This window comes from Lucilia sericata, unplaced genomic scaffold (genome assembly GCF_015586225.1).
Source record: "Lucilia sericata isolate MDLA Ls3-8-SP2 unplaced genomic scaffold, ASM1558622v1 Contig000000F_arrow, whole genome shotgun sequence".
NCBI classification, from domain to species: domain Eukaryota; kingdom Metazoa; phylum Arthropoda; class Insecta; order Diptera; family Calliphoridae; genus Lucilia; species Lucilia sericata.
In genome coordinates, this window is record NW_023994042.1 from 3157471 (window position 1) to 3182004 (window position 24534).

At 28.5% G+C, this 24534-nt stretch overlaps 1 protein-coding gene across 2 annotated transcripts; it reads right to left on the bottom strand.

Annotated features, from left to right (window-relative positions):
* Positions 1-7397: 7397 nt before the first annotated feature.
* On the bottom strand, positions 7398-24080 carry LOC119607595 (peptidoglycan-recognition protein LA). 2 transcript variants are annotated; one of them, XM_037961616.1, is made up of 5 exons: positions 23566-24080; positions 8495-8692; positions 8186-8421; positions 7790-7996; positions 7398-7704 (listed from the first exon to the last, which is right to left on the bottom strand). In XM_037961616.1, exons 1-5 carry the CDS (start codon positions 23861-23863, stop codon positions 7564-7566), a joined length of 1080 nt encoding a protein of 359 aa, XP_037817544.1. In that variant the 5' UTR covers positions 23864-24080; the 3' UTR covers positions 7398-7563. The 2 variants fall into 2 exon arrangements, with proteins under 2 accessions (XP_037817544.1, XP_037817631.1); XM_037961703.1 differs by lacking the exon at positions 23566-24080 and adding an exon at positions 13945-14921 and having other exon boundaries at positions 7564-7704.
* Between the last annotated feature and the right edge of the window lie 454 nt (positions 24081-24534).

Here is a 24534-nt window from a genome sequence, read left to right on the forward strand (position 1 = left end):
GTCAATTTCTTAAGGGGACCTTATATGGCGGGTAGGGTCAATTATAGGCCGATCCTTATAAAATTTTACAAAGAGATTTAGATTTCTATAAAACATGTTTATGCCGAATTTCACCGCTATAGATGCTTCTTTTAGACAGTTATGTGCGTTAAGTAATTTTCTGAAGGGGACCTTATATGGCGGGTAGGTTCAATTATAGGCTGATCCCTTTAAAATTTTACAAATAGATTTAGGTTCCTATAAAACATCTTTATACCGAATTTCACCGCTATAGATGCTTCCTTTAGACAGTTATGAGCGTTAAAGTTATTTTTTGAAGGGACCATTATATGGCGGGTAGGGTCAATTATGGGCCGATCCTTATAAAGTTTTGCAAAGGTATTTAGGTTCCTATAAAACATGTTTATGCCTAATTTCACCGCCATATATGTTTTCTTTTGCCAGTTATGAGCGTTAAAGTCATTTTCTGAAGGGGACCTTATATGGGGGCTAGGCGAAATCGTGGACCAATATTGCCCATTTTCAATACCAAACAACCTGCATTAACTAAAAATATCTGTGCAAAATTTCTAGCTATTCCCGTTTGGACTCTATCGTGTTTTCAATAGACAGACGGACGGACATGGGTAGATCGTCTTAGAATCTAATACAGACCCAGAATATATATACTTTTATGGGTTTTAGACGAATATTTCGATATGTTACAAACGGAATGACAAAAACAATATAACCCCCATCTTTTTTGATGGTGGGTATAAAAAAGATGTATTAGTCCATGAGAACATGTGGTTATAAAATATACTTGCACTTTGTACCATCCTTCACTGAACTGATAATCGCAGAAATTCAATTGAATTTAATCGGAATGTCAGATGAAAACTAAAATAGTAAATAGGTCAATGATGTCAATGTTTATGTAAACATAACATCTTAAAAGATTTTTGTAAAAATTGATTTTAAAACTTAAAATTTTCCATTAGTAAGGCTATTATTATTTACTTTTAAACATTATATTAATCTAATTTTTATGGATTTAATTTATAAATAAATAAATAAATAAATATCACTATTATACAAATAATACAAAAAGGTCTAGAAACATTGTACATTTTTATGAATTCTTTAATCTATTTGTTTTTACCGAAAATACCTGTTTTTATCTATTTATCTTTCTACTTGTTTTTTATTATTTTTATATTTAAATAAAAATAAATAAAATTCTCAAACAATCGGAATTTGAAATTTCATCTCTTGTCAACAAAAAATAAAAAAATAAAAACAACACAAAACCAAAGCTCAATAACATAAACGTTAATATTGTATATTTTAAACTTTAACACTAAATTTACCATAGAATACACTTTAGAAACCTTGATTTGTTTATAAATGGCATTATAGTTAGGGTGATCATCTCGGTTATTTCTGTTTTACTACTGTCGGTTTTTTAAATGTTTTTTTCAAATATCGAAAGTATTCCACGGATACTTAAACTTAATTTTAAAGTGAACATTAAGATGTCCTACGAGGGGGTTAATTGTCACCTTTTTCATACTCTGTGGCATGTCACGGAACTTACCTCTGCGAACCTGTGTAATTTCGGAAAATTAATTAATGAAACAATAACAAAAATTTGCATAACATGCAAATAATTGCACATATTTTTAAAATACAAGGGTCCACACTCGTAAAAAGAGAACATTTCACTTAACATGTTCAAAAGTCTCGAGTATTTATCAATAGATTTAAATAAATTTGCTAAAACAAAATTTATTTAATATTTGTCACTTCATAGGCTAACGCCATATTAATGATGCGTTATGATTATTATTATAATAAATCACCATGGACTACTTTTGTGTCAGTTCCTTTAAACCAATTAGCATATATATATGTCTAGTTTTCACCTATCACTCTTCTGTACTTTTGGTAATATTATTTTCACATATGGGACAGGTATTTTTGGATCAATTGTTACAAATTTCCCACAGGGTAATAACACAGTCCGATTTAAAAAATGTTGAAATTCAGGGAATTTGTTTGATATATTCAGTTTGTATACTAATCGGCTTAGAATTATTTTCTGAGTCGATTAAGCTATGCCTATCTGACCATCCGTCCAAGTAAACCTTATAATCAAACTGCTGGTCGCAATTTTGAAGATAATGAAATTTGGCACATGATCTTCTATTGTACCAGAGGCTAGTATAAAATTAAGTTGTATGTATAATTAAGAGCCCTATTTGGGGGTTTCAGATGTATGGGAGCTAGGTGAAATAATGGACCGATATTAACCATTTTCAATAGTATAATAGAAAATCATGGTATAATAGAAAATCATGTAGCAAATTTCATTGAATTATCTTCAAAATTGCGTTGCTTTATTACAAGTTTTACATTAAAAGACGGCCGTATGGAGGGACACAGCTAAATCGACTCATAAAATGATTCTAAGCCGCCGATTGGTATACTTATAGTTAAAGTGGTGGAATACCCTCCACCAGAAGGGACTTTATGTTAATGCATGTTTGTAAAACGGCAATCAAAATGGTGATCAGACTCCAAGATCATGCGGTACGACTTAACATCCTTATAACAAAAAAAAAAATTAAATAAAATATTAAATTTGTTCGGAACACAAAATTTATTACTTACAAATTACATGTTAGCTACACTCACATTTAAAATAGTTGAGGATCCGTAAAATACTATATATTTCAGAGGGTTTAATGTATATTCATCATAAGTAAATTAGGGAAAGAACCTCTTATGAAGCAATAGTAACTTATAAATTAATACCCAGAGAATTTTTCAGAACAACAGATTCAATTAAATTCATCAAATTGGGCTGTTCTTTTGTTTAATCGTATTTGAAAAAAGTTTATAATTTTTAAATATGATCAAATTTAGAGTTTTAAACATTCTATTAGATTCACTGACTAGTTTAAAAGTAACAACTTCCTTAACACTATTGTTATAAATTAAATTAAATATGCATAAATATGTATGTATTTCCATACACCTTTTAAAACTTAATTTAGAATCTCATATAAGAATCTGAATTCTATGAATTGTAACAATCGGTTTTGATACCTTTACGAATTAAAAACAATTTTTTCTTTGTATCATAATTTTGTTCCTCTTGTTTAATTTTAAATATCCTGTATAACTTAATGATCATTCAATGTAAAATAAACGTTTGTGATCCAAAGAAGTAAATTATAAAAATTAAATACAACCGACCGGTATCAGTTTAGCGCTAAATATTCATACGTAGTTAAATATCTTTGAGGTTAAACCAGTCGTTTTAAAAACTAGAAAAAATCAAATGAATACAGTAGTCGTAGCCCATCGTATACAAAAATCAGACAAATGAAAAAAAATATACAAAATAAAAAAAAAAAATCATATTGATAAACAACAATAAACCCGTTTTAAAATAAAGTTGAAGTGGAAAATCCAAGCTTTTTGCAAAATGCACTTGTTGTTTTTTCTTCATAAATATTAAACATGTGTTTGCATATGTATGTAAAAATGTATCTGTATCTATGAGTTTTTAGTTAAGAGAGCTAAATAAAAAATTATTACGTAGAATGAAAAGAGATATTATTATAGCATGTATGTACGTACTTATATACATATATATAAAAGCACTAAATGCTCACCGAAATAGAGTTTCCATCGTAAAATAATTCTCCAAAAATTGTAGTATAATATTCTCTGGGGAAAGTTTTGTGGTCATTATACCGTTTAGATATTTGGCAGCTTTCAGTGTACCATATCGAAATATGTTTTATTTATTTATTCGCATTATTTAATTAAAATGACTGGAGTTTATAGTAAATAGTCCGATATTAAGACAAGTATGAAAGTATACTCGGGCATGGCCGACCATATAATACCCTACACCATGGGTATATATTAAAAATTTTTATTTTTCATAAAGAAACTTTTATGTTGAATTTTACCTTAATTCCAAAGTATTTAAGCAATTTATTGATAAAAAACAAATTTTCTAAATGAGGCTTTATATAGGAGTATAGGTCAAACATGGACCGATCCTCATTAAATTTGGGAAAAGGATATATTTTTAAATAACAGTTAGTTATGTTGAGTTTCATAGCGATACAAATGGTTACAAGTCAATTTTAGACGTTTAAGAAATTTTTTGAAGGGGGTTTTGATGGGGGCAAGGGTCAAATAAAGGAGGATCATTACGAAAATCTGCAGTGTTATTTATACGTATATAAAACTGATTTGTGCCAATTTTTGAAGAGATAATAGCATACGGTTGTGTGGGGGCTAGGTGAAATAATGGACCGATTTCAACCATTTTCAATACACAGAAATAATTATCAGTAGTTTATTTTCAATTAAAATGTTTTTCTCTTTCTTTAATTTTAATTTAAGCAATTTTTTATTTGTCTTAATTATCTCGTTGTTTAAAACCTAAGTTAACAAACTGGATTAAATTTTTAATTGATTCAATTAGTTTTTTAATTGATTGAAAAAAATTTTCTGGCCAACTTTTCTGTTTTAGTTTTTTTGAAATATTTTATTTTGATTTCTGATGCTAACAATGTTTATAATTCTTAAATAGTCAATAAGATTTTAGGCATATATTACTCAAGTTTCTTGACAATTTATAAAACACATTATATGTTCAAATTTGATAATAAAGTGATATGTTTTGTAAATACTCAACGCATTATTAAAGGTCAAGCATTTCTTTAACATTGTGAGTAATCAATTAATAATTTGATTATTTTAATCATCAACTTAATTGGTTTTTAATACATTTTCTACCAAACAAACTAATTCATTTGATTAATAAATTAATAAAAATTAGATTTTATTTTTATTAAATATTTAATTTATACAATTAATGAATTAATCAATTTTAAATTTTGTCTCAATTATTGATATTAATTGTTTTGATTAATTCGTTATTTGAAAAAAAAGTATTTTTTTAATATTTTTACAAATTTGATAATTGATATCATCATTTTGGTGATAGGTGCAAAACTTGCTTGATACAATTGTTTTGATAATTGAAACATATTTTTAGTTTTTTCTGTGTAGGCTTCGTCCATGTATGAAAAAACAAGTTTGGTCCAAATTTCATTTTACTATCTAAAAAATGGACAGCCACCCATACAGACGGACGGACATGTCTTAATAGGCTCAAAAAGTGATTCTAAATCGATCGGTATACTTTAAGGTGGGTGTAGGACCAATATTTTTGTGTGTTACAAAGCTTCGAATTTCAAGTGCAACTTAGAATATCTAGTGACATTTTGAGTTTTCAGGGAATTCTAACTAGAAATGCGAATTTGTAGTGAAATTTCTAAAGAAATTTTAATTTTAGTGAAGTATCGCGTTTCTTTTAAAATAACGAATTCCTAATGATATTCCAGAGAATTTAAAAAATATTTTTAGTAAAAATTCGAAGTAAAATTTAGAATTTCTGATGACATTTCGAATTTTTGGTAAGCTTTTGAATTTTTAGAAATTTCGAATTTCAGATGAAATTTCAAATTTCTGGTGAAATTTCGAATTTCAAGTGAAATTTCAAATTTCAAGTGAAATTTCAAATTTCTGATGAAATTTCGAATTTTTTGGAAAAATTTGAATTTCTTTTGAGATGGCAAGTATTCTTTGAAATTCTAAAATGAAAAAAAAGTAAAATTTTGATTTCTAGTGCAAACTTTAATTTCTAGTGTATAGTGAAAACAAATTCCAAATTTCAACTGAAATATCAAATTGTGAATTTTTAGTGAAATTAAAAACTTCTTGTGAAATCTCAAAATCAAGTGAAACTGTGAATATCTAGTGAAATGTAAATTTTTAGCGAGATTACGAATATCTATTGAAACTGCAAACTTCAGGTGATATTTGAATATTTAATTTAATATAGTCCATGTGAACATTTGGTTAATAAATTGGCGGACTAGTAATAGAGGGTGTGGTACCTCCCATATGAACTAAATATTAAAATGAGTTTATCTGGGAAACTACATATTAGAGCAAGAATTATCAAATTTTGCACGAAGAACTTTGACATTTAGGGAATTCAAATATTTCATAGGTTCCATTAAAATCCAAAAATCCACGTTTAGAACAAATTGGCGATCATGCAAAAGTAAATTCAAAACAATTTATATCATGGGAAACTACATATTAGAGCTAGATTCTTCAAAAATCGTAAAGTGAGTTTTTTATAGTTTACAACAATAGCTATCAATATAAATAAATGCACCGATGCAGTATACATACATACATATAAATAGTCTAAAAAATTTGTTACCGAGGATAACAGAGTCTTCCAAATATTCCTATCACAAATAGTTAACTTTTTTTAATGGTTGAATATGAAATTGGTGGTTGAATATTAAATCGGCGACCTAGATTATCGATAAGTTAGAAGTATTGATCTCACTATACATATATTAAAAAAAGAAAAACAAGTACGAGTGTTAATTTTTATATCTCGAACCGGAGGCACACAACCTAATGACATGCAATGACATGCATGCATACATACACATAGGCGAAGGGTATAATAACATAACATAACATAACATAAACCAATACAACAAAATATTTCTATTATTTCCGTAATGTTTTTCACGGGAATTCCTGGTATAAAAGCAGACTTGATCACCATTTTTATGAAATTTATAAATTAACATTTGAAAAAATGCCAAACATACCGATACAAATGATGTCAAAATTTAATATACAAAATAGTGCTCAAACATTTGCCAATTACAGCTAGCTACGCATAAATTAAAAAAATCTTTTTATGTATATATATGTACATTAGGGTGCCTCCATTTGTATGGAGAAAACAATAAAGTAATGTAATGTTTATTCCGAAAATGAAGTCTTGGTTCACACCACGCGTTCTACGCTTTCTCGCATTCTGCCAAAAACGTAAAATCAATGTATTTGTATGATGCATGTTATAAGTACGAAAGCTTAGGATGTCTTGACGCGTAGAATGCTTAAAGTAGATCTACTTTCTACTTTTATAAGTGTCATAATTCTCTATTGTTATTCTATTGGGCCAAAATTTTACACCAGTTAGTTTTAGACACTAATGAACAAAATGAGACCCATCCAATAAAAATTCATATTTTTTTGGGCACCTCTTATGTACACTTACATCAAAATATTTTGATGTAGTGTATTTTCAAATTAAATTGATTTGTAGTTTGTAACGCAAAGTTCAAAGGGTATTTAATTTGTCACTGTAGTTTACCTTTTCATGGAATTGCCCATATACAAATTTTTTAATTTATCATTTTATAGCAAACAGCTCAAACAAACTTACTTTCTCCGAAGTTTAATTTTTTAAACAAATTTCATATTGAGACAAATAAAAACCAGTTTAAATGAAAAGCTTAAAACTATTTAATTTTATTAACAAAATATTTAATACATGTCTCCATATTTACTAATATAAATATGTAGGATTGTAAATGGTTGTACATATGTAAATAGTATATAACAAAATGAAAAATAAACAAATCCACATTAAGTCTAGTTATTTGTAGTTTAAATTTACATATTCCCCTCCCAAGGATATGGCATTCCCAGTTCGGTGCCGCACTTTGGATTGTCATCCATGCTGCAGGGATAAAAGTGTGGCCAGTTCTTAATTATACGATATACATTGGCGCCCGGACTCTTTGATTGCTTTGTCTAAAGAAAGATAAAGATAGAATTTAGTTACAGTTATTTTATTGTTATTTTAATTAAAAAAATAAATAAAGATTAGAAGTTTTACCTGATTTTGAGCCACCAATTTGTAATTTAAATCAATATATTTGTTGGTAGAAGCATGTGCCAATAAATATTGTGTGGCTTCGATTTGTTTGTCGTTTGGTTGGTAACGTCCAAAGTCACCCATAAATGTGATGGCCAACGAATTGTTAGCGTATGTGTTTGCCCAATTCCAACCACGTCCAACATAGACATAACCATCCGAACCCACCTGCGAAATGTACAAGTAAATTTGCAAATACACATAAACACACTTAAAGATAGATTGATCATTTTAAATTGATTAGTTGAATTATACATAAAATGAATTATTGACATTGAAAGTTCAATAACTATTATAATTCGTACTAATTTGCGTTTATATATACATGTACATAAACTACATATATTTCTTACTCACGTAGAAATTTGATTGTATGTCGGGAAGACCTTTTTCGGCAATTGCTGAATCTTGTATTGTGCGCATTTTAATTGAGCACTTATATATTGTATAACAGGGTGTTGACTGAACTCCAATGTGGGTTATCATCACGTATGGAATGGGATGTTTCAAGGGTATTGTCAGTTTATTCGCCAACTCTGAAGCTCCCCATTGCAAGCGATCAACTACTAGATGACCATTTCCTAAATTTGGAACTGAGATACTTGAAAATTCAAATCGAATCACATCTAAAGAAAAGAAAACCGAAAAAATTCTCGGCCAACTTACATGTATCGTGCTCATAAGTGTTTCCAAAATATATGGGTCCCCTCGGCAGATGAGGTGTTTTTTCTCGTGTTACCTCAACATAGATTATTATGCCAGCTACGATTAAGACCAGAGCAATAAGTACCGAAAGTAATTTCGATGTGGTTGTGAGTCTTTGTGAAAATGATGCTGTATTAGTCGTTCTTGTTTGATTGATTCCTTGAAAGAGTTTAAAGGCAAATGTAAAAGTCAGTTGTTAGAAATAATTTTGTTTCCTACAAATGGGAAGATATAATTTATAGATTTTATATACCCACCATAATGGTGGATAGTTTCCCTACATATCGATTTTGGTCAATCATATCTGAACATAAAAGTTGGAAGAGCTTTACTACGAAAGTGCTGTTTTCATATATACAAATTTGTACTAAAAATAAATATATCACAATTGGGAGAATTCATTTAAAAACGGACAGAAAACTGTTATTTTCGGATTTGACATCTTTGATTTCAAACTTACTTCAAATATTATGTTTTGAAAGAGTTCTTTATATCAATTATCTCAGTCCAAAAATATAGCGATTTGAAAATTGAAAAATATGCTACAATTTCCTAAAACTATTTAAAATCCGAAATAAATTTTAATTTAATTTTAAAGCCAAAGATATTGCCTTTAAAATGGTGCAAATAAAATAGATCAGACATCCCCGCCTTAAAAATTATAAAAGGATAAAATATGAGCACACCTTAACTCTCTTCGATATTCTAGTGAACATTCGTTTAGTTCAGGAGTTATTACCCATTACGTAATTTAAAGCATTTTTTTATAAATAATCACTATATTATAGAAGAGAGTTTAGGTATCCTTTATAATTTTTAACACAGGGCTGTCTGATCTATTTTTCATTGAACTATACACAATGAAAATTTACCTTTAACCTATTAGAAGTAATATAGTTTATTCACTCGATTTTATAGACAATATTTTTGGCTTTTAACTTTTAGGAAATTAAAAAAAAATCAATTTTCGAATCGCGATATTTTTACATTGGAATGAGTTTTCATTAATTTTTATTTGATATGAGGAACATATTATATGTTTTATACATCTCAAAATATGATGAATTTCATCAAAATTTGAGATGACAAATCCGACTGTTGTCCGCATTCATATGGATTCACCCAATTGAAACTTTTATAATTCAGTACCTAAAAAACCATTGGTTGAATGTTTCTGCCTGTTCCTCTAAATGCGAACGAAAATTTCTTTTTCATTTTATATTGGAAACAGTAATAATTTTTCCAATTTATTTGTTGTTTCCAATATAAAACTAAAAAACTTGTTCGTTCGCATTCACGGGAACAAGCTCTTAATGAATTATTTTAATACAGGATTTCTATAATTACGACTAGTCACTAGTAATATGAAATTTTTTAATATATATAAATCACTACACCTTCAAATAGCTTGTAGTCATTCATAAATTTAAAATAGAAAATTGTTTGCAATATTATATATTAATATTGGAAACAAATTGAAGTTGATTATTTATATTAGAGCTGGTTGAAACCGTGGTATAATTTTAATGGAATTTGTTGGGTATAATCTTCAGATTGTGTATATTATGTGGAGTAATTGTTTTCAAATTACACTATACAACAAATTTTGGGTTTTGGAACCCTTCCCGAAAAAGATCAATGGGAAATGCAAGAAGACAATTAATAGACCCAATTCCCCAAAGGGTTTTAAAAAGTTATCTCGTGTTGTTAATTTATAGGCATTTTAAACTTAGTTTTCTTCAGGAAAATTTTTTTATATGTAATATCAAAAAATTTTGATCATGATCCTCTCTGATTTTCGTGGAATTTGGTACACACATTCCTTTCATACATACAAAATTTAAAGTTCTCAAAAATTTTCAAATTGGTACGGTTTTGATTTTATCGAGGTTCAAAGTTCATATTTCTAAGATTTTTTACTAAAAAGCATTAAATTTGATATTGTATATATTCTAACATACATATTTATCCAATTTTAATCATTTTAGACTGTATTTAATGCCTATGTGTTGTTTGTCTATACTTTATTTGAAATATTATGGTTTTTAAATAAGAATAATGATATCAAAAAATGTTCTTGAGTCAAGGACATCTTAAAAACGGTATCTCCAATTTTCATTGTTCCTTTACTAAAATTAGTTTATAATATATACATACTAGCTATATCCAGTGTGCTTTGCTACCATAAAACCCACTTAACGATTTTGAAGATTCTAACCACAATAGTTTTCCAGATTTATAATATGTTACATATGAGAGATGTGAAGCAAATTATTGCTATTGAACATTTTATGCTATGAAACATTTTAAAAATATAAGAGTTTCCAAGGTAAACGAAATTTTGTATTTAATTCATATATGTTGTGCCAAGCCACCCATTGAAAGTCCGCCCGTTATGCTCTAAATGTTCACATGAATGTCAAAGTTCTTCATGTAAAATTTAAAGATATGCGATCAAAGAATTTTTCTATTTGATTCATGTGGGGGCTTCAAGCTCCCCAGATGAAAGTCCGCGCTTTTTCCTCCAAAATGTTCAGATGAATATTAAAGTAATTTGTGCAAACTTTTAAGAATCAAGTTCTATTAGCTTCCCAGATAAACGAAATTTTATATTTAATTTATATGGGAGGTGCCAAGTACCCCATTGAAAGTCCGCCCGTTATACTCTAAATGATCAGATGAATGTCAAGATTCTTCAGGTAAAATTTAAAGATTCTAGTTCTAATAATTTCTCAGATATACGAATTTTTCTATTTAATTCATCTGGGGGCTTTAAGCCCCCCAGATGAAAGTCCGCTTTTTTTCCTCCAAAATGTTCAAATATTCATCTGAACATTTTGGAGGAAAAAAGTTCTTCGTGCAAATTTTGAAGAATTTAGTTTCATTAGTTTCCCAGATAAACGAATTTTTGCATTTAATTAATATGGGAGGTGCCGCTCCCCTCATGGGTCGTCCGCCAATTTATTACCCAAAATGTTTAAATGGATGTTAAAGTTATTCGTGCAAAATTTGAAGATTCTAACTGTAATAGTTTCCAAGATAAACGAATTTTTGTATTTAATTTATATGGGAGGTGCCACGCCCCCTAATGCTATTCCGCCTACTTTTGTCCTAAATAATCATATTGACAATAAAGTTGCTCCGACAAAATTTGAGGACTCTAACTGTTATATGATCTCAAATATACGGATTTAATATTTTCTTAATATGGGCGTGGCTACTCGCCCACCTAGAATTTCAAAATAAAAAGTAGCCTATTACCTATTCTAGACATACAGGAATACGCTCCGAAAATTTGAAGAAAATCGGTTCAGCCGTTTAATAGTCTATAACGTTCAAATATACAAACATACAAACATATAAACATACATACAAACACACATTCATTTTTATATATATAGATTATAAGAATAAGTTTTTTTCAATATTTGTCACTTAATATTCCCATATTTTTTCAAAATTGAAATTTTAGTTGTATTTTTTTTACTCAATAGAAAGATTAGATCATTTCCTTTAAGAGCTTTGTGGTCAATTAAATTTCTATTACCTATATTACTTCTCAAATTTTGCGAATTTTTAACACATTTTTGTAACTCTTTTCTGATTACGCAGAATTCCCACACAATTTCACGGGTTTAACAAATCTCTGAAAATCCCGGAATTGTTAAACTTGCGTAAAACACTAGTTATAAACCCAGCAAAAATAAAACGAAGTACTTCCAAAAGATGTTATTCTTTTGGAAGTACTTTATCACCACTTCAAAAGTAGCACTAATTGATTTTTTTTAGCTTCTGAGGAAGTGATGTTTAAAGACTTCCGAGAAGCGAAAATAATTCTATTTTTTCAATGCTTTTTTGTTCTTAAATTTTTATGGGATAAAAAATTTTATATTTCGGCTTTTGTATTAAATGTGTCAATTACCCAAATTAATGTTAATATTATTTAAGTCAAATTAGTTGTATTTTATAATACTTCCAAAAAAAAGAGCATTAATATTACTTCTTGAGAATGACTTCAGAAGTAGTGAATTTATAATCAAATAAATAGGACATCCCTCTTATGACAAGCCTGTGTTAAATTCTACTTCTTTTTCGCTTCTTTGGAAGTTCTTTTTTTGCTGGGAACAAAATGATAAATTGGATATCCAAAACGAACATTATTTCTAGATTTGTGATTTTAAATAGAATTACTTGTTTTATGAAAATAATCAGTTTTGTCATGATTCTGTAAAGTTAGGTCCATAATTGAACCAAACCCCCCATAAAACGCCCTTTTCCTAAAATCATCCTTATGCTCATTTTAACAGCCATATACGGGGATTTTTTAAGATAATTCAACAAAATTTGGTATATGATCTTTTGTAGCACCAAAAACGAAGACTGTTGAACATTTTTGAAATCGGTCTTATTTTACACCTCGCCGCCATACAAACGGACCCGCAAATATCACTTATTAGCTCATAATTCTGTTAATTATAATACTATCACTTCAAAAATCGGCAGATCTAAAACTACTTCTAATTACTAGTATTTATGATAAAAATTGGCACAAATAATTGTATGAATAAAAATCTCACCCCCAAATTTAATTAGGATCGGTACATATTTGACCCTTAGTCGCTATATAACTCCTGTTTTTTTATTTTTATCTATAAATTGCTTAAACATATATATAGTTTGGCCATGTCCGTCTGCTCTTTCCAACTGTATTTGTATATATATATATATTTTAAAAATATATATTTTATAACCTAAAAAAATCAAGAGAAAAATCGGTCACATACGTTGAGTCACGTACGATATTCAAAAATGTTCATTATAATATTATATATATATTTTTTTATTTAAAAATTATAGATTATGAATGAAAAATATGTCCCATAGTGTAAGAAATTAAAACAAAAAGGATACATCTACAGAATTCGCAAATTTTTGTAAATATTTACATGGACTTTAAAAACACATCCGTTGTCGCCACGTATGATATCGCCATATTTTGGAAAACAAGGTTCCGAATGGGATGATTCCTTTTGCTAATATCGTATTCTGTGAATAGAACAGAATGACAAAATTGTTTTCCAAGTACACCTATTTTTACAAAATCTATGCCACTCTGAAAGCGTACGAAAGTCACACATGGAATTGCCCATATGATAATACGATTCAATCGGTTCAAAATCATCAAATTTAAATAAATATATATATTTTGTTATCTAGTTGCAAATAATTTCTAAAGGAGATTTAGGAAACACATTATGCGAAATTCCTCACATGGGAAACATAATCATTTAAGTGAGTTACATTTTTTTAATATTAATATACATATTTACTTAATTAAAATTAATATGTATGTAAATGTAAACAATTCATAATTACATACATACATTTAAATATCAAATTCTCATACATACGTTTCTTTGGCTTCGATGGGGAATCACTGATTTGTGAGTATTTGTGACGTTGACGAGTCTTTTCTGAATTGACTTTTAATAATAGTTTCATAATTAAATTTTAACATTAAATTCTATTACTCGAAATTCAAGTTTTTGTAAATGCAGAACAATTTTTTTAATTTGTTTAGCAAACAAGTTTGTTTGAAAACCGTTTTTTTAATTATTCTTTATTATTTTACAATATTAAAATTACTAATTTACAGTAATAAAATTAGTTTTTTTTTCAACTCAATAATATTTGCAACAGACACGTTCTAACACGAAATACTTTTGCCATAAATTAATTGCAGTTTTGATTTTTTTTTTCAATACAAATTTCAAAGTAGGTAAAATATGTATGTGCATATGTAAATCGTTAATACTTTGTTTGCTTGTACTGACTGGTTGATTAAATATCAATATTTTCTAATAGTAATTGTGTTTGTTTGCATTTTAATTTATTTATTTTATTTATATTTCTTTTAATTTGTATGAGTCGCTGTTTGCACTTTTACATTGTTATTAGTTGGTCATTTTGTTGTCTGAATGATCATAAAGCTTCAAAGATGATGGGTGTGACGTTTTCTGTATTTCTTTTTATTATTTATTCAGAAATTTCAATAGAATTCCACTTGATGACTGATATCACATTCACCAACCACATACGAAATTATCCGATTGAAATTTAACTCAAATCAAGTTTTAATTCAATTACAATTAAAAATTATTATTTAATTTAATAAAAAAAATATATATATATGATGAGAGTGCAATATGTTCGAATAACGCGATCTTTGCCAATTGTACACTGAAGCGAATTTAAAAACGATTTAACTTTTCGATACAAGTAATTTGTTGATAAATGACATTTTTGTTTAACCGGCGATTAAATTATTGTGGTGCTACTCGACGATTGTTGCGATAACAGACGCTGGACTACACGTTTACTACTAAATAAAAGTTGTATATCTTTTTTTGTTTTGTTTTTGTTTTTACAATTTAAATAAATAATATATATTTATGTACCTAATAATATACATACAACGAGAGTGTGGGGGACGACTCAGTGAGAAGTATTTGTTTCGGGTTTTTTCAGGTCTGCTTGGTTCTTTTTAATATTATTATTTATTTTTTGTTTTGGATTGGTTTATTCCCTGTACTCTTTCATAAGTCAGTTGAGTGAGTAAACAAGTTACTCACTCTTTATTTTGTCGTTGTAGTGACATGAATGTCAATTGCGAATACAGTCCTTAAAAATAATTTATTCTTTTAACTTGCGTTTTATATTAACATACTTTTTTATCTTTAACTTGTGATGGGTTTCAACACAATTTTACTTCGTTTTAGAAATATTCCATAATACCGAGTAACAAATCCTACAAATTATCCCATCAGATTTCTTCAGTATTTATATATTCACATAATTATCCCATTTGCCCGACTAAGGTTTATCACGTAGGATCTTATTCCCTGACTAGAAAACGAAAAAATAGGTACTATTATTATATAGTAACTCCACTACTTTCTTTCAAAGATATTTTTTGGAATTTTAGAAAAAGTATTGCTTCTCTTACAGGCAATATATGTTTAGTAAAATAATTGCAATTGAAACCAATCGATTTTGATTTGAGCCGATGAATTTATCTGTTCAGATTACAGCTGTAGTTGTACTTTTCCATAATTAGTCGTTAGCTGGCCGAAAGTTGAAAAATGTATGTATCTCTTCGTATTGTATATCTTAGCCTCTCTCAATAAGTTATAGCTTTCATATTCATATTTATTGTCTTTGGGATTAATTTTGTAATTTCCCGGGATTCCGGGAATTCATGTCTAGAACAAATTATTAATTTTAAAGAATTAATAGCCGCCATTAAATTAAAAAAAAAATCGTATTCATTTTGAAATATGTACTCATACACACATATGTAAATATTAATATACAAATAAAAAAGCTAATAAAAATTAAATGAAAAAGAGCAAAAACGACACGATTTATACTGTATTGTATATTACACCGTCCGACAAAATGAGAAAAAATTTGTTAAACACGAACGGTAGAAAAACTGCGTTTTTAGTTTTCCATTTCATGATCCTGTGTTTCTTTTTAAAGGACTTCAAAGTTTTAAAAAGATAATTTTTCAATAAATATTTTAAAATACTTCTATTCATCAAACAATGCCAAATTTTTAAAGTATATATATTCTGGATCCTTATAGGTAGCGGAGTTGATTAAGCTATGTTCTGTCTGTCTGTCTATCCGTCTGTCTGTCTGTCTGTCTGTCCGTCTGTGTGTTTGTTGAAATCAGTTTTTAGAGGACCCCAGATATCGGCTAGATCCGAATCTTCAATAATTCTGTTAGACATACATTCGAGAAGATCGCTATTTAAAATCAGCAAAATCGGTCCATAAATACCGGAGATATGAGCAAAAATCCTAGTCAAACTCTGAAAATTTCATAAAAAAGACAAATTTTTCCATGCTTTGATATAAGCAACAACAACAACACTGCTTATTCAATGAGTATTTCGTTTCATATGTTTGGATGGCTGTGTGTTTCATTGGCTTGAGTATATTGTTTTTGTTTTGCGGTGTATTCAGTTTCGTATGTTTGGATGTATGTTGGTTTCATTGCGTTGTGTATTTTGTTTTTGTTTCTTTGTGTATTTCGTTTCGTATGGTTGGATGTCTGTTGGTTTTACTGCCTTGTGTATTTTTTTTTTTTTTTGTGTTTATTTCGTTTAGCGTTGTTGTTGTTCGTTTTTTTATTGCTATAATAATGATATAAACGGGAAAATGAAATAAATTAAAATTTTATAGAATTGATATTTTTTAAATACACTGTGGTGAAGGGTATATAAGATTCGGCACAGCCGAATATAGCATTCTTACTTGTTTTTATTTTATACTGTCAGGATAAAAAGATTTCAAAAATGTCTTTTAAAATTTGTATTCTTTAATATCTTTTTTCAATATTAGGTTTTCAATATTAGTTTTTCAAAAAATGTTTGAAATACATTTTTCATATCTTTTGATCCTGAAATTGATTTTACAAATCTTCTTGGTCATTTGACATCAAATTCGAATAAATATTTATAATTTTTTTTTAATGTACTCCTTTTACAGGGAAACAGGATCACGAAATAAAAAAACGGTGAACGCAGTTTTGCTTCATTCAATCTTTTGTTTCAGACTTATAATATCTGGTTCGTGTCTAATTTTGAGCGTCGGACGGTGTTATAATATAAACGTTAATTTAGTATACTTAATAGCCCAGGAAAATTATGGTTGTGCTCAAAACCCGACTTTTAAGTTCGAAAATTTAAAAAAATATTTAAAGATAACATCTGATTTTAATAAAATTTGGTGGGAATATTGCTCTAGATATGTGGATTGTATAATACTAATCATATACATACATATGTATATGACCTGTGATTATATCTGAAATTATGGATAGACAGACATTGCAATATGGATCGAAGAGCGATATTGAGATGAACCTGTGTATAACAGTGCATATACATATTAACTAACTCCTACTAACATATGAATGGTTATGGTTAACATTATTAAACCCTACACCACTATAGTGGGGAGGGTATTATGCGTTTATGCTGCCCAAAAATATCGGTCCTACACACACCTTCAAGTATACCAATCGAATCGAATCAGAATCTTTTTCTGAGTCGATTTAGCCGTCCGTCTGTCTGTGTGTCCATATAAAGCTTGTGCGCACGCTACAGGTCGCAATTTTCAAGATAATTTTAGCCCAAGGACTCATAATTATATAAAATGTTCTAGTATGTGAAGAAAAATTGGCAAAACTTAGTTCATTTAACCCTAACCCCAATACAAACACCCCTTCAGAAAATATCTTGAAGATCAAAATTCACTTATAAACACTAATAACACGATGAAATTAATGAAGACGTATATTCCTCTATCAAAATTTATAAGGATAGGCCCATGATAGTTCCGTGGACTATTCATTCACAATAGTTAAAATTTCACAGAAAAAACTAAATATGTAAATAGTAGGACTATTTCTATAATTTTTATTAGGGTTAAATCCAATTGGTTGATGTAAAGTAAACAATTGATTTTATTCCTTTAGTGAAATCACCTCGTAAGTTCAATCACCGTAGATCGTCGATTACATTAACTAAGTTGTCAACGGTATTGTACATTGCGAGACATTTGAATGACCAATTTATTTGACGATACACATACACAGAAATATATGAACACATAATATTTTCAGTACAAAACGAAAACTTATGATTGAGATTACAAAAAGTGATGAATAAGTATCAGATGCAGGTACAAAACATGATAATAAATTGACATACAGTGGGTGTCAATACAGAGGGGACATATTCAAAGCAAGTACATCAGTTTTATAGTTAAATTATACCACTAATTTATCTATTCTTAAATGTAAATAACTAATTTAAAAAATGAAATCAAAATGAACAGTTTATATTGTTATTCACTGTTTGAAAATAAGTGTGCTAAACACATGAACACAAAAAATGTTTTTTAAATATCCCTGCCAGCAATTTTGTAGTCGACTACGAGAAAAATTCACTTCTAGTTTACTTTTACAGACTGACTATAAGCTAACTACAATGTAATGCAGAGCTGTCCCGAAATTTTGTATTTGGCCACGTAAAGAACCGACTTTTAAATACTAACTACAAGCTAACTATAATGTGATGCAGAAGTGCCTCAAAATTATCTGGAGAGAATTAATTGTATTTCAACATGTTTTCTCTTGTTTCTCTATTATTATGATTTTATTTGTTAACTTTAGTAGACTGACTATAAACGAACAACAATGTAATGCAGAAATGTTCAAAAATTTGGTATTTATTAACATAAACAACCGACTTTTAAAGACTAGCTACAAGCTAACTATCACATAATGCGGGAGTACCCCAAAATTATCTGGAGAGCATTTTGTTTCGACATGTTTTCTCATGTTTCTTTATTATTTGGAATTTTGTTTTACATTTTTTTCATTTTCTTGTATACGTTGTGAAATTAGAGTCAGTAATTTGGAAAAATTTATTATGAAAGGTTAAATATTTTAAAACTCGGTCCCTAAATTCTAAATTCTGCTGATTAATACTGTAAATATAATACATTAACAGTTAACATTACACATAACATTTTAAAATTTATTTTAGATTTGGATCAATGGGAATCATGGAAATAATGAACAAATCATTCATAATTTTATGAATGAATCCCCTGCAGAAAACTGATGTTTATTTATTTTAACGAACTAATATCATCACTTGTATTAAAGCGAAATGTAATTTAGTAGTTAGTAGTTAAATTTTAAATACATATATTTAATTAATATGTAATTAATTAATACAGTAGGGAATACAAAAGAAAACTATTACTTGACTTTTCTGCAACTAACTTTAAGTTAGTTAATAAAGAGTTACCTTTAAGCTAATTTTTTAGTAACTAACTTTAAGCTAGTTGAAAAGTCATGCAGAGTCGGACAATTGACTACTGCGTAGGACATCGCCATGTTAAAATAGTCAGTTGGCTCCATTAAAAATAATCCAAGAATCAACCATAACTAGTTGATGAAAAAGTCGGCTTTTAATGCATTTAAAGTTAGTTGAGTTGCTGGCAGGGATAGTATACATAGTACATATACATATGTATATTTTTTAATTATTTACTGCATTAAAAAAAAACAATAATAAACAACGTAGTTACTGCTTGTTTTGAATCTTAATTATTTCCAGTGAATTAAAATTAATACGTTCTTATTCCAGATCTTTAAAACTAAAGCCTGCTAGAATGCGAATGTAACAAGAATTAAGAGATAAATATTTCATGCAACTGTAACAGTTTTATTCGTTTTCATATCAAAATATTACTAAAACTTATTCGCACTAATGTCTGATTTTATGCAAACTGCTCTTCTCTTCTTTAAAATATTACTAAAGGTACATTCACACCTATCAAATATTTGACAAAAAAGACGTAACCTCTATTTATTGTAGATGTTTTTTATTTTTAATTCTTTTAATTGCAAACTAGCAAACTTCGCTACCCTAATCAAAATTAAATACATACAAAATTTTGTTTACTTTTATAGCTTCTACATTATAGAAAATTTCGAAAGTACTATTTGAAAAAAGAACTATAAAATACCTCTCATTTAATTTATTCAAAAAGAATGGAAAAGTACCAAAGAGTTCCCACTCACAGAATATTATTTTGTCAAGACCATGTATGTTAATATTTATGTTCCTAGGTTGAATATTTTAGAAAATTCAAAAAGTACAATTTATGAGATAAAAATACTAAAAAGTTCTCTCTTAAAGAATCTTATTCAATAAGAACCGTGTATGTTTAATAATCATGTGTTTTGAATTCATATTATAGAACATACAAAAAGTATCATTTGAAGAAAGAAAAAGTAGCAAAAGTGGAATAAATTCTACCTTAGTGGAGAGTACCAATAAAAATAGTACAATTTTTCCTCTTTTCGCTTAGAAATATACTTTTTGAGAATTAAGTTTACAAAATGTTCCGTATTTACATCTACGTATCACAGATAAAACTCAAACGATTCAAATTTGCATTCATTTGTTCCAGAAAATTGTGCTTTCAAAAAGTACCAAATAATTTTCCCGAATTTAGTCCTATATAGGCCATAGTACCGGAATTCCAAAATAACATACCAATAGCTTATTTCGTGTGAGTAAATAAACTATTTTTTAAAATTTTATAAAAATGTGCTCAATGAGTTTGAATAAAATACAATTTCCCGTTTTCCCCTTTTTGGTACTTTTTTCCCCAGTGAAATAGCAAAAATTTAGTTTCAATAAATATTACAGAGTTATTACGTAATTTAATAGAAATACAGTGGACGTCCACTAGTACGAATTATATAGTGTCAGGCCCTTTCGTAATACCGAAAAATTCGTATTATTGAACAACACATTTTGTATGTTTAAATTCAAATAATACACATAAAATATTGGATTTTATTTATTTTTGTTTTATTTTTCATGAAAAATTACATAACGGAACAAAATATAATAAATATGTATTATTTTAAATAAATTTCTTGTACATAAACAGGCATAAAAGGGACATATTTACGTATATGAATTGTTAATTTTGAAAGTATTGTGAGTCCAATGGTTGAAATGAGATATATGTAGAAGGTTTTAAATTTTAATGTTTTTAAAAAGATGTGTGCCAAAGACAATTTGCAATTTACATATGTGTTCTAAAATGTATTAAAATGTTCAGATTACATAAAACTTTTATTAGAAACTTGAATGGAATATACCACAATTCTCTAATTTATAATTTTCTCTTAAAAATTAGAATAGTTATCCTTAAACCCATTGTTTGGAATGTGGAGTCACACTACTTTCAAAATTAACAGTTCATACATAGATATGTATGTATATAAATATCATTTTACTTATTAAAAAATCCATCATTTAACATCGATGTTTATTACATTGTAAAATGATTCTTACGGCTTTTTCAATAACAGCGCTTTTGAGGCTTCAATATTGTTCTCAGCAGAGTTATTGTCGGGAACTAATAAAATACTTTCCTCATTGGCGTTATCATCCAATTTAATTTCTTCTCTTGGGTATTCAAAATTCCAATAAAATAAATTAATAACACTAAATAATTGTTGATTTGTAAATATACATGCAGTAAATTGTGTGTATAGGATTTTTAAAAATACAAAACACTTGTAATAAATACAAAAAAACTTCAAAATTACTGAGCTTAAGGTGAATGATACCGAAATAATAAAATAAAAACATAATAAAAACTTCATTCATACGTAAATAAAACCAAAATTCCCATAAAAAATGCGTTATTCGTACTATCGAACAGAAAAATTGTGACTTTATTCGTACTATAGAGTAGACAATGCAACAATTTTGCCATTCGTATTATTGGATATTCGTAATAAAGAGTGTACGTACTATTGGACGTCCACTGTACTTCAATAAATTCAAAAAGTTTTCTTAATGTGCTAAAAAAAGCAGTTTTCTTCCTTTTACACCCAAAAAGGACTGCATTTTAAAAAGGTACGAAACAGGTGTCTTCTAATTTTGGAATATACATATATTTAAAATATTTACAAAAGTGTTATCTTGTTTATTAGTTAAAAAGTTATAAAGGGCCAAAAAGATACCAAAATCACCTTTGTTACACATTTTCACCCCTTAAAAGTACGAATTTCAAAAAAGTACCAGACACCCATTTGCTTATTTTAAGAGTAGATACAGGTACATTTTTCTTGTACCACTAATATTAGGTAAGATAATTAAAAAAACCAGTTTTACCCGTTTTTCCCTTTTTACCCCTAAATGTACAAATTTCCAAAAATCCCTTCTTAGTGGATTTAAATAACCAAAAACACATCTACTGTCAAAAATTCATGATTCTAGGTTCAGCCGTTTGGGCTGTGCGATGATGAATCAGTCAGTCAGTAACGCTACTCTTTTATAGGTGTGAACGTACCTTAAATATCTGTTTAAATAAAAATTTTACAAATTAATTGAATCAAGAAGTACGCTTTTTTACTACAAGAAATTTAATTTTACAAATTTGTATGTGTTTTATGGCATTTACACTCCAAGAAATTTTCGATGTTTTTTGTAAAAAACTTGAGAAATTAACAAGTTAGAGTACTTATTCGGCTATGCAGAATCTTAAATACCCTTCACATATATATGGGTTTTTATTAAAACCCATATGAATATCTTCTTCGCTGACGGAGAATTTCTTTTTGCATATATGAAACTAATATTGATTAGGTCTAAAAAATTTATATTAAGTGATTTTCGGATATGGAACTTTTACGGGTGCTATAGTCGATCCTGCCGATGCCAAAGAAATTCGGAGAATGATTTGTTTATTTACAAAACATACAAAACATTTACATACAAAACATATATTTGGTTTAAATTTTAGTCCAATCGAATGACGGGAACCCATGCCAGAATTTTACACTTTACAATCGATTTCCGGCACGGATTATCGTTATCCGATATAACTAAAATTTAACACCAGTTAGTTTTAGACACTAATAAACAAATTCAAACCCTGAACAAAACCGAAATTTTTGACACCTATAATTAACATATTTTCCTTAATAATAGCAGCATGGTGTTCTGGAAAATGTTATTATACAGAATGGAAACTTGAACATTTGGTTAATCCTAACTTAAACGGTTCATTATATGCTCACACCTTTTTCGCATGAAAAGTGTTGTTTGTTGACTTTTTAATCAGTCGTGGTTTATATTTAACTTGTTTTTGCACAATATTGCTAAAATTTACTTGTTATTGGGTCTGTGTGTGCATGCATTTGGTGATAAAAGTTCGGAAATTCCAAACTTTAATAAACGTCTAACGCAACAAGCTTTTAATTAACACATACACATTCATTTGCGTTATTTACACTATTTGTATGCGACTGTGTAAAATGTGGAGTCTTTGTTTGGTTTCTAGTAAATGTATTTACAACGAATCGGTTGCATGTTTGTATCTATTGACTATAATTAGTAATGTCATGTGACACATACCACCTCCTCCATTTGCCTGCATTGATCGTGATTCAACTGTTGCGTCCATGTACTGGTAAATAGTGACTGGACCCTGGTACTGGGTCATTGGACCAATGACCACATCGGTTGAATTTGACAAGTTTACAACACTGGTCGGTTGCAAGGCCGGACTACTGAATATACTTTGCGGTAGTGAAGTTGGCAAGGACGGCGCGTTCGGCGTCTGACGACCCGATAGATTCCATAGAACATTGTTTGCTGCACTATTTGCCGCAGCACTGTATGACTGTTGTTCGCCACTATTAGGTTCTTGCATTTTTCCTTATAACAATTTCAACAAACTACTCCTTTGTGTTGCACATGCGTAATTTTAAGATTATTCATAAGAAAGTTATGTTTTGCATCTACGGCATTATTGCAATAACTAAATCACATTGGCATGTGAATTAAATTTTAAGAAAAACTTAGTTTCCGATGAAATATGTTCAACACTTTAACCATCGACCGGACCGTAAGCAATCTCAATTGGTACTGAGGAGAATTGCATTCAACTACATTTCATACTTGAATATAGAAATTCAATTTACTGTCATTCAGTTACTTACTACTAATAATATTCGTAAAAGTGCTCTCACATACACTCAGCTCGAAATAAAAAAATAACCAGTCATACACATACATACATTGGAACATTTATATTTACAAATGTTTGTATTATTTTTAAAATTTTTTATTTAAACAAAAAACAAGTGTTGAGAGAAAGAAGATTTAGGTTTTGAAAATCTTCAGAACACTACAAAAGAATAGAGTAGCGATTATGGGAATTTCGAGGACTGCGAGTGTGATTATCACTTGATAAAATAGATAAATTCTCAAAATTTGAGTTAAATCATAAAATGTTAACCGTGTCATAATGACTCTGTCTGATCTTTTAAAATGTATGTACTAGGGATTATAGGATTGTATTTTTAATTTGTTGAAGTGTTG